The sequence below is a fragment of the Staurois parvus genome, unplaced genomic scaffold, assembly GCF_062004578.1.
Source record: "Staurois parvus isolate SC_StPar_1 unplaced genomic scaffold, SC_StPar_1.0 ptg000648l, whole genome shotgun sequence".
In the NCBI taxonomy this organism is placed as follows: Eukaryota; Metazoa; Chordata; class Amphibia; order Anura; family Ranidae; genus Staurois; species Staurois parvus.
Window position 1 is genome coordinate 3,562,447 of NW_028318444.1, and position 12,054 is coordinate 3,574,500.

A 12,054-nucleotide genomic window follows, 5' to 3' on the forward strand; every position below is an offset into this window, starting at 1 on the left:
TATTCACAACAGCCTTGTACCATGTGACAAGCTGTGACCAATCACAGCTCTCACAGTATTTCTCAATGGCTGCAAGAATGCAGCCAGAGAGAATGATAAATTATTGCTTTTACGGCCTTTATGGGTGTAAAAGCAATCAGTGTCCACAAAAAAAAAAAAACTTCTTCACCTCCCACTGTGGTGACACTTTACTGCTAGGGTAACAGTATGTTAAAAAAAAAAAACCCCAAAAAATAAATAATATAAAAAATGAAAAAAAATGTGAAAAATTATAATTTTTGGTTATAAACTAATTGGGGATTTTTTTTTTTTTTTACTAAAAAGATAACTGAATAACTTGTGGTCAAGATTTATGATAGATTTATTTGCAAAGTTTTTTTAAGAAAAACACTTTTTCAAAATTTTTGGACTTTTTCATTGCTAAAAAATTGCTAAAATATTCATATGGATACAGTGTTGCATGACCACTCAATTGTCATTCAAAGTGTGATAGCACTGAAAGCTGAAAATTGGCCTGGACAGGAAGGGGGTAAAAGTTTCTAGACTTGAAGTGGTTAAAGCAGATTTTTGGGCAAACTGCTAAATTTAGAGTTCAAATACGCGTTATGTGCCAAAACCTGTGAAAGTGTTCAGTCATTCGTGTAGTTCACATACCTCTGCCACTCCATGTAACCAGGCAGGAGACACCATTATTTCCCATTGCTGCACCATCCAGTCACACTACCGATTCATTGTCTAATAAGCAGATAAATGATGGCGGAACCTAAAAAGCTGTTTGTTTTAGAACTATGTATTTAGTAGGTTGCCTGGAGTTTCACTTAAATCAAATGACTGCCTATGGCCTGTGTTTTCCCCAGTACTTTTTATTTTCTTCTCCATGCTGTTATACTTCCCTTTTAACTGTATTCCTTTCCATATGTATTCTGCTTTTGAACATTTAGGTCTGTCTCAGCTCTGCAGCCCCAGGCGGGCGTTCTCTGAGCAGGGCCCGCTCCGCCTCATCCGGAGTGCTTCTTTCTTTGCAGGTGTGCTGTGTGAGGTGTAGTGTAGCCTCTGTATTCCATTGCATGCTCTCCATGTGGCCTCCAATGTGGAAATAAGGATTAAAAAAAATAATTTTAACATAGTTTGGATGACTTGGATATAGAGGTTGGGTGGAGGAGCTGGGTCAGCACAGAGAATGATTAGGCACTCCTAGACGAGCAGAGGGCTATGACATGCAAGGAAGGAGGGAGTCTCTAATTCAGAGGCACATTGAAAGTTAATAAAGGAAGGTTGGTTTACATGCACCCTAAGGTTGGGTAGAAGCAAAAAGAAAACCTTATTTCCACAGCTGACTTTCACTCTTTTCAACATACCTTTGCACGCCTCTGTTGGTTTTAAAATGTTGAGCTTCTGGATTCCTTTATGAACACATGACCTGCCAATCCAGGTGTGTAAAAGCCCGGCTGAACAGAAATAGCCCTATGAATTGTATAGTTACATTTTCCACAGTTTTTTGTAAAATTGCCGCATTTTTTTAAATCCATATATTAGCTATACAAAGGAGTCATTACAGCTCAAAGATCACTAGAATTACATTTTTGTATTATAAAACATTTTCACTGTCACCTTCATTCTGATGAAAATTTCCGCATATGGAAAATTGTCAGATATATTGTTTATATTGTCATTGAAGCTGATGTGTAACATTTGGTGACTGTAATTGAGGATGAGCTTGAGCTTTGATAAATTGTAACTGCACATATACACTATCATATAGTTTATTGTACATTTTCTGGTAAAAATTTGGATTAACATTTTTATTGTATCCAAATCACAAATATAACGAAATAAGAACACTGATATTTGTGATGATAATGTTTTCCAATATAACTCACTGTTACTAGTGTGATTGGTATATTCAACTATTTAATTAGACTGATGTGAGATGCAGTCTTGTTCAGCTGAGCTGTGGCTTTTGGTGGTGGGTTTGCATGACTGCTACACTTGGTTATAAAAATCCCTCACTAGACTTCTCTTCAATTTTAGTTCACGTTGCTTTAGAGGGTTGCCAGATTATCTCCTTGGTGCTTACAGGGGCTGTGCATTTGTTTTATGTGACTTACCCGTTGAGTCTTGTTTTACAGTACATAGCAATCCAATGGACATGCCTGGTCGGGGTTTCAGTGATGACAGAGACAGTGGAATAGCAAGATCTGGTGAGTCTCTTTTTGTTAAATATTGTGTTTTGCTGTAACGTGGTACATGTATACTTTCATACTTTATTAAAACATTGAGTTGATCAGTGTTTGTCCATTTAACTATCCACAGCCTCTCTCAGCAGTCTTCTGATCACCCCTTTCCCTTCTCCAAGCTCATCACTTAACAGCAGCTGTGCCAGCAGTTACCAGCGACGCTGGCGTCGTAGTCAAACTACCAGCCTGGAGAATGGCGTATTTCCTCGATGGTAAGAACAAACATACTACTTCCTATATTTAACACATTCTTTTCCCTTAAACAAACGTACTGAGAGAGTTAGGTAGGCTGCTTCTGCTGACCTATGAAAATGTCAGTTTCCTGACTGTCATGATTATTCAGTTTCTTCATTACTTTTTAATTTTCAGGCCTTGAACAGGTAATTGGGTTGGGAGTTCTAACTTTACTATTATGATGTTCTGAATCATTGAACCCAAGTGCACATATATGCAGTACGATTTTAAGCCCCATCAAGTGCGATTTCCTTAGCGTTTCTGGTGCGATGTCAATGCTAATTGTTAAAATGTAGGAGATTGGAAATTGTACCTGACTGAAAATTGCACAGGACTTTTTTTCAAATTGCACTGCAGCCAGCCTGCGCATATGTGAATGGGCTCCACAGAAAAGCCTTTTGGTTAACGTCATGAAAATCAGTGTGGTTCAAAATGCATTCAAATTCTCATATATGTGAACCAGAGCTTAGTCAAAGTTTTGAAGCTGGAGCCTACCAGGTAACTAGCATTTTTAGAAGATGGCAAGCTAAGACAACCCTCCTTATATTTTGTGGTACAGATTTTATAGCATAGTTGTTAGGAGTCCTTATTTGTAAGAACTATATTACCTTTCAGAAAATTGCTGCCTGGAAACTCCACTTTAACTGCGTACACCAAACAGTGTTTGTGTAATAATGGCTATATATGGTTACATAAAACTGAACGTCCTTCTTCACATCACTGGGCCATTGAGTTACTGCAATGAAATTTCAGCAAAATGGACTAGCCTGCTGCATAATTTTTTCACTTTGATTTTCAGGGTGTCTTTGAATTCAGTTCTCTGTAGGTTGATAATTTTAATTTCCATCAAATGATGGGGCATCCTTACATTCCTAACACATTACCCAGTCCATATCAGTATAGATATCCAGCATGATATTTTTCCCCATTGAGATCTGATGTGTGTAATTTTTTGAACAGTGTATTAAAAGACTCCAGATTGAGATATATCTTATTACCGCTGTACAAATCATTAGTAACACCTCATCTAGAATATGCAGTTCAGTTTTGGGCACCAATTCACAAAAAGAACATTGGGGAACTGGAGAAAGTACAGAGAAGGGGAACCAAACTGATAAGAGGCATGGAGGAGATCAGCTATGAGGAAAGATTAGAGGAACTGAATTTATTCTCTCTTGAGAAGAGGAGATTAAGGGGGATATGATCAACATGTATAAATACATCAGTGGTTCATATAGTGAACTCGGTGTAGAGTCACTCTATTTAATCTCCAAATACGGAAAGCTTTTTCACAGTAAGAGCTGTGCAAATGTGGAATAGATTCCCTCAAGAGCTGGTTCTGGCCAGCTTAGTGGATTTCTTTAAAAAAAGGCCTGGGTTCTTTCCTAGATACACAGAATATAACTGGATACTAACATTTATAGGTAAAGTTGATACAGGGAATATTCGATTTGCTGGGGTTTTACTTCCTTCCTCTGGATCAACTGTGGGTATAGGTTTATAATTGTTTTTTTTTTTTTTGTGGTTGAACTGGATGGGCTTTTGTCTTTTTCAGCCAGACTATGAACAATCAGTGTCCGTTTTGACAAAATAATTCAGACATCGTTTGAGCAAGACTGAAATGGCATGGCCAAATGATGAGCAGCAGATGGTAGCGTTTCGATCAACCAAAGCAAATCAGTTGTGAAGGGGATAGAAATTGTACTCGGTTGATTGATGGAGGGTTTTTGTGCCCTTACATGTAGGTTGATCATAAGCGATTCACCAGTGTGCTAAAAACAAAATTGATCAACGCTTTACAATAATTTTTTTCCTTTTCTTTTTCTTTCCCTCTAAAAACAGTCAACTTGGGTTGATCAAAATCTCTCTTATAGCTCAGCTGTGTCATTTTGTTTTTTTTTGCTCCATGTCTATTTGGGTCATTGGATATTGATCATTCAGTTTTATTGCATGTATGGCCACAATAAGATTTCTGAAAAGTAAAACTTGTTATGCACAAAGATCTTGATATAATCCCTGGTATAAATAAAACAAATATATTTTGAATAAATTTCTAGGATTTACATTTTTCTTTTGACAGGTCAATAGAGGAAAGCTTTAACATGTCAGACGAAAGCTGTGGGCCCAACCTGGGCATTGCACGGAAGAAGAAGATCGCTATAGGTGTCATTTTCTCTTTGTCATCTGATGAGGAGGAAAATGAAAAATTTCATGAGTTTTTCTTTTCTCACTTTCCTCTCTTTGAGAGTCACATGAACAAGTTGAAGAGCGCCATAGAGCAGGTACACTGAAACACTGCCCTTGTATATGTGGGATGATGTTAAAAATAACTTAAATAATAATAATAAATTGTAGTCATATAATACTTCTGAAAACTGTAGCAGAGTAGTTTTTGTGTTGAATTCTGGCAAATAGTTTGGGGAAAAAAAGAAAATTGCCACACTTTGGGCTATGACAACTTATTAAATAGCAGGCGTCACTTCTGACACGTTTTGCTCTAAAAAGCACTTTTTCAAAGGTTATTTGAAAAAAGCAATTTTCTGTGTAAAACATGTAAGTTAATCCCTGCTGCTATTTGATAAACAAGAAAAGTTATTGCAGCCCAGAGGGCAGTAATTACATTTCGTTTCTGATTAGTATTGAAAAAGAGACACGAGGGTTTGGAAAAAACAAACGCACACACTCACCTAGGTGGATGCAGCATTCGTCTGATCTGCATCTGTTCCCCTCCACATCTACACAAAGAACTGAGTGATCTGAGTGCCACCATCCCCTCCCTCCTAGATTGTAAGCTCGAAAGAGCAGGGCCCTCGATCCCCTCATGTTTTGCATTGTATTGTTGTTGTTCTGTCACATGTTCTGTCCCCCTTTGTAATGTACAGCGCTGAGCGAACTATTGGCGCTTTATAAATACTGTATAATAATAATAATAATAATAAAAGACTGCTGATTGCCAAGTTTTCGGTCTTCATTAAGTAGGTCAGTCACCAGCTCTCTGCTCTGCCCCTCCTGCGCTCATTGGAGCACCAGGCGGTGGAGGGGGAGGAGTGGCTGGCTCAGGCTTTCATCGGCACACTGAGAGGCTGAACCAGCTGAAAATCAGGCATCTAGGTGGATCCCGACATTAAAGTTGGGATCTCTCCAGAGTCTGGACTGGCTGAGTGACGTCAGCTGACAGCGGACTTTAGCCCATCTGCCGGTTGAATATGGGTTGCAGGAGTGCTGAATAAAGTGGACGCCTGTGACCCACAGGAGAAGTAGGGCCAAAAGGGCTTTGACACTACTTCTCCTTTAATTAAACACTGGCACAGTAGATGTTTATACAGATTTTGTTCATCATCACTATATTTAGATATTGGACAATATTGTTAGAGAAGTGCTCATATGTCTAGAAATTTTTTTTTTCCTTGTTTCTAAGTATAACAAAATTGTTACCCTTCATCAAATGTTTGTTGGCTGTAGTGAAACCTTTTTTTATTCAGGACTAAATTTGTGGAGCCTAGATTGTGGAAATTTCAGAATGCGACAGGCTGCTGTTTGTTCCAATAGGGAGTTCTTTCTTCAGGAGCATAAGCATAGTGAAATCTCACAAAAGCAATTAAGTACTTTTTGAATTATGCGATTTTTATAGGGGTATATAAAGCCCATAAAGATACTAGCCTGTTGGCCTTCTAACTGAAAATCTAGCCCTACTCCTGAATGTATAAATTGTATGAAAAATAGTAAGAGAAAACTGTGTAGGTTTAACATTGATGACAAGAAAATCTATTACTTTAAACTACAATTTCGTTCTTCTAATTATTCGAATTATTTAGAATAATAACCAAATGGCTGCAGTGTTTATAGATGCTCAGGAACATTTGTCTTTACCTGTGTAAACATGTTTAAGAAAAAAATGATTCCAGTTTTGAATAACAATTGTTATATTTTTCCTTAAAGGCAATGAAAATGAGCCGCAGATCCGCAGATGCCAGCCAGAGAAGCTTGGCTTACAATAAGATTGTGGAGGCCTTGAATGAATTTCGGTAAGTGCAGTGTTTTTAGTGTAGCTTGAATCATAAAGGACCAACTCACTCCTGCGGGTTGGAGCTATGACTTAGTACAGATTTAGTTCTATAGGTGGAAAGATCTGAAGTCTGTAGTCCACATGTGAACAGAGAATTGATGCGAATACCTCATTAGCTGTTACAGAGTGGTTGTTTTTAATTGTAGCTAATTAATCTTAGTCTGTGATAATCGGAAAAGAAAGGAGCTGTTTTCTGGACTGATTACATCAACGCTGCTTTCTCTGTCATACACAGTATTTGTGTGTTTTAAAACCGCATTGACTTTGGCAAAAACTATCCTGAAATTAGGTTTCTGATCGGTGTAAACAAAGATCGGCTTTTCCACAGCCTCTTCTAGTTCTTCTATGTCAGTTATATCTGAGTCTATGAGGTATGTTTTATTAATAGATGTTGCAGTAGAAAGGAGAAAATAAGGAGAGACAAACTTTTATAGTGGTGCAGTAATTATCAACATATTCCCAAGGCAACTCCACAGTTAACCCATTGTCTACCACAAAATCTAGTTACAAGAATTAAAATAATAGAAGTAGTTTTCATATTATATATTCTGTTGTGTATCTTAAAGTGGAACTTCACTCTCTCAATCAGCATTGACTATTTTTAATTCTTATGCTGCTAGCGTTAGTAGATAGCAAAGTATGTCATATTTACTTGTTTTAAACTGTTTATAATATTTCTTCAGTTACTTCCTAGTTTTCATGCCTAGGCAAATGTTGTCATACATCACAGGAGTCTTCAGGAGGGGAGGTTTTCTCAGCTAAGCACACCCTCCTGTCTCCGTGCCTGAGCTAAGGGCAGATGGATTCCACAAAGTAAATGCTACATGAATCATCTGTGGGTGGGCTGGTAAATGAGTATGATCAGACCTCCCAATCAATATTTTATACTAAACGGCCCCTCTGTTCTGTGATCTCTGTTGAGAACTGTTGGCAGGGAGTCCTTTGTATCTCCTAAAGATGAGCAGCACTTTAATGCCAGAAACAAAATATGTATTTATATTTTATATATTATATTATTCTGAGGTGACTGCAGATGTATGTCTGACATTAGCTGGAGGTAGTAGGCAGACAGTACTGCATAATATTGTATGTACCGTATTTTGCGCTCCATAAGACGCACCTGACCATAAGATGCACCTAGATTTTAGAGGCAGGAAACAAGAAAAAAAAATATTCTGAACCAATGGACTGCAGACATAGTACAGGAAATGACCAGAGACTGCAGACACAGTACAGGAGATGACCAGAGACTGCGGACACAGTACAGAAGATGAGCAGAGACTGCGGACCCAGTACAGGGGATGATCAGAGACTGCGGACCCAGTACAGGGGATGACCAGAGACTGCGGACCCAGTACAGGAGATGACCAGAGACTGCGGACCCAGTACAGGAGATGACCAGAGACTGCGAACCCAGTACAGGGGTTGACCAGAGACTGCGGACGCAGTACAGGGGTTGACCAGAGACTGCGGACGCAGTACAGGGGTTGACCAGAGACTGCGGACGCAGTACAGGGGATGACCAGAGACTGCGGACCCAGTACCGGGGATGACCAGAGACTGCGGACCCAGTACCGGGGATGACCAGAGACTGCGGACCCAGTACCGGGGATGACCAGAGACTGCGGACCCAGTACCGGGGATGACCAGAGACTGCGGACCCAGTACCGGGGATGACCAGAGACTGCGGACCCAGTACCGGGGATGACCAGAGACTGCGGACCCAGTACAGGGGATGACCAGAGACTGCGGACCCAGTACAGGGGATGACCAGAGACTGCGGACCCAGTACAGGGGATGACCAGAGACTGCGGACCCAGTACAGGGGATGACTGCTGACCTTTGGGGAGGGAGGGGGAGCGGGTACCTGAATTTGACAGGTACCCACTCCCACTTCCGCGGAGTTGTCCTCCCTTTAGTGTGGGCACCCGGCTGACAGCCGGGTGCCCAGCGCGCATGCACGAGAAGAGCTGCGCTTTGTGATTGGTCCGCCGTCTTCTGGGACCTGTCGTGTCCCGTAAGACGCCGTACCATTCACAAAGTGCAGCACTACTCGCGCATGCGCACTGGGCACCCGGCTGTCAAGCCGAGAGCCCACACTAAAGAAGCTGGCGTGGAAAGACTGTGCAGCGATGGACCGAGGAACAGGTAAGGTCCTGCTGCAGAGCTGAGCGGCCGGCTCGGTAATCTGACGCGGCGGTGGAAATACCGGACCGACCGCTCCATATTCGCTCCATAAGACGCACTGACATTTTCCCCCCTTTTTTGGGAGGAAAAAAGTGCGTCTTATGGAGTGAAAAATACGGTATATACTGTATGTAGAAAATGTTTACCTGTAAGGTAAAATGAGAATAACATCACAGTATTTTTCTGTATTTAAAGTAAATGTAAACACTAACAGAGTTACATTGTTTGCTAAAGTCTCATAAAGAATTGGCTTTTTTTTTTCTTTTTTTTAAGTGAGCTACCTTTTTTTTTGTCTTTTACATTCATTTTGCATCTCACTACTGGTGATCCCCAGTGATGGCTGTGTGGCATTTTTTCAAAGCAGTTTCCTGATGTTATCAACAGTATACTATCCCTATGTAAAGTGTGTTGAAATGTCCACTTGTAGTGTCGAAATGTTACAGGGTGACCATGCAGGAGCACAGCTAGGAACAGTTAGGTGCACAGCATTGCCACCTCATAACAGGAAGTGCTCAGCCAAGGACATTTATGGCAGGATTACTTGGTATCGTTTTAATGAAAATTGCAGACTTAAAAGCATTGAAAACCTTTGAGATTTGTATTAATATGCTAAAGCTTAAATTACATTTTAGTGATTTTGTTCGGATTTAATTTAACTCTTCGCACTACAAGAGACACTTTGACCATTTGCAAGGGAGAAAAGCTAAAACTGCTTTTTGGTTTTCTGTTTTCACGGCATGTTTTTGTCTCAAAGGCATAAAATCAGCACTTGACTAAGTCATGAGATGCATGGATTTGCAGTTCTGGTCAAATTTTTTACGGACATGTGATAGCAAAACATTTGCCTCTACAGGGATTTATTTAAGCATTATTTCTGCAAAGTTCACTAAAGCAAAAAATAAAATTGATGTTTATAATGTGAAATCTGGTCATATGTTTTGGTTACAATCCTATTAGTCATTGAAACTACAAAATGCTTTTTTCCTCTGTTAGATCTTCCATCACATGTAAACCGCATTCTCCTTAGCAGTTTAGTGATATTAAAACTGAGCTGGAATGAGATATTTAAAGCAGAGTTCCAGCTGAAAAAAAAAGTAGCTGCTGACTGAAAAACAGACACTTACCTGTCCCTCGGTCCAGCGTTGTCCTCACCATGGCTGGTTTTACCAGCCGTCTTCTCTCCTCTCCCTGGCGCCGGCATCTTCATTGTGGGCACCCGGTTGTGACAGCTTACGGTTTCACAGCCGGGTGGCCACTGCGCATGCGCAAGAAGTGCTGTGCTTTGTGAATGGCCCCCTAGTCTTCTGGGACATCTCAAATGTCCCAGAAGACTATGGGGAGAGAAGGGTGAGGACAACTTCTGATCGCCTAGGCCAGGGGTGGGCAACTGTGGCCCTCCAGCTGTTGGTGAAGTACAAGTCCCATCATGCCTCTGCCTTTGGGAGTCATGCTTGTAGCTGTCAGTTTTGCAATGCCTCATGGGACTTGTAGTTCTACAACAGCTGGAGGGCCACGGTTGCGCACCCCTGGCCTAGGCGATCGCAGCGGAAGTGGGAGCAGGTACCTGTCTAATTCGGGTACCCGCTCCCCAAAGGTGTCAATCCTTAATGGGGACCGGGGGACAAAAGTTTAAAGCAGAACTTCCCCTTTTGGGTGGAGCTACACTTTAAGTTGCTGGTATTTGCTGATGAGCTGAATTACTCAGTTGTAAAGATTTCTTTTGAATTACATTTAACAGAAGAAATTCTCCTTTCCAAGCAGCTTCTCACCACTGCTATTTGAAACCTGGGTGCTGGGAGCTAGCCGAGCCATCCATGCTCACTGTGCAGAATCAAAGATCAGAGCTGCCTCACAAATAAATCACAAATGTCTACATTGTTTATTGTAAAGCATCCACAAACATTTACAGTCCATACCCTTGGACCACCTAGCCTAATGTGTTTCCCCCAATCAGAGCTTAGTTGTAGAGATCTCTATGACTAAGCCCTGACTGGGTGAAATGCATTAGTGAGGTGGTCCAAGGTAGGGACTAATATAAAGAGGATTCTCCTGCGCTTAAATGGAGCCCTAACCCTAAAGTTGCTAACACTAACCTTATACTCAATAAGTGTAAGTGACAAATAATAACACAGTGTAGCGCTAAAAACAAAACTAAATAATAATATAATAATGTCAACAATCAAATGAATAAAATTCTAATTATATATGTGATAATCATAAATATAAGTGCACAACACTCAATCCCCCCAAATCCACACTTGAGGGATCCAAATACAATAATATGTGCAACACGTGAATTCTCTCTTCTTGGGAACATAAACATTAAGTCATTTCTGGTGTGGGGGCCATATTGGAACACCTTTTTCAGATACCCATGCAGTACACCCTTAGCATGTGGTAGAAAAGCGGATATGTAAAGGATACAAATATGAGTGGGTATTTTTATGTATACCTATATGTTGGAATAAGCAGTTTGCACTATGGAGGATCTTTTTGTTTTACTATGATAATGGGAGAGGCTTGCTGGTAGGTGTGTGGAGGCTTGGATTGAAGAACGTATACCATCACTGAGGGGAAGCCTGTGAGGAGTCTGTCCTTATTAGGGTCGGTGTGATCCCTAAAGCGAGCTGGCCCTTTGGGGTCTATGTAAGGAGGTGGGGGGCCATTTTGGCCACTGAAGGATTGCCACTTATCGATCACCTACACATCACGATTTGCATGAGAGTGAAGTTGGAGCACTATCATATATGTTGTTGCTTTGGGACTTGATTTCATGATTATATATTTGTTTGCTGATGGTTTTGATTATTAGTGTTATTCATATTTTTGTTGTGTGATGTATGACACTTAACACCATTTGCACTGTTTATGTTCCCAAGAAGAGGGAATTCACGTGTTGCACATATTTTATTTGCATCCCTCAAGTGTGGATTTTAGGGGGGATTGAGTGTTGTGCACTTATATTTGATTATCACATATATAATTATAATTTTATTTGATTGTTGACATTATTATATTATATAGTTTGGTTCTTAGCGCTACACTGTGTTATTATTTGCCAAGGTAGGGACTGTGACTGCCATGTTTGTATATGCTTTAAAATAAACGTGGATGTTTGTGATTTGTCCTGTGTGCAGGGGGTTATTGTCTTTGCTTGTAAAGCTTTCTTGTTTAATTTTCTGCCCATATTGCCACTTAGAACATTTTCCTCCTCCTGCTGTATTGCCTGTAATGCAGTTTAAATGAAATATCCCAATGGTGCCTTTCCTTTCTATCCTAGTTATCCTTGCTCTTTTTTTCCCTTACGGTTCTCTTTTCCCCCAATTCTGC

The 12,054-nt window shown here is 40.4% G+C and overlaps 1 protein-coding gene across 3 annotated transcripts in view; it reads left to right on the forward strand.

Moving 5' to 3' along the window:
- FNIP1 (folliculin interacting protein 1) overlaps positions 1-12,054 on the forward strand; it is a 143,608-nt gene that overhangs the window by 99,218 nt on the left and 32,336 nt on the right. For 2 of the 3 annotated variants that reach the window (XM_089694076.1, XM_089694077.1), the window contains exons 7-11: positions 942-1,025; positions 2,130-2,201; positions 2,314-2,449; positions 4,552-4,753; positions 6,411-6,496. In XM_089694076.1, the coding sequence (XP_089550202.1) occupies positions 942-1,025; positions 2,130-2,201; positions 2,314-2,449; positions 4,552-4,753; positions 6,411-6,496 (580 nt within the window). The remainder of the gene's footprint in view (positions 1-941; positions 1,026-2,129; positions 2,202-2,313; positions 2,450-4,551; positions 4,754-6,410; positions 6,497-12,054) is intronic. The other variant, XM_089694078.1, reaches the window with a different exon arrangement.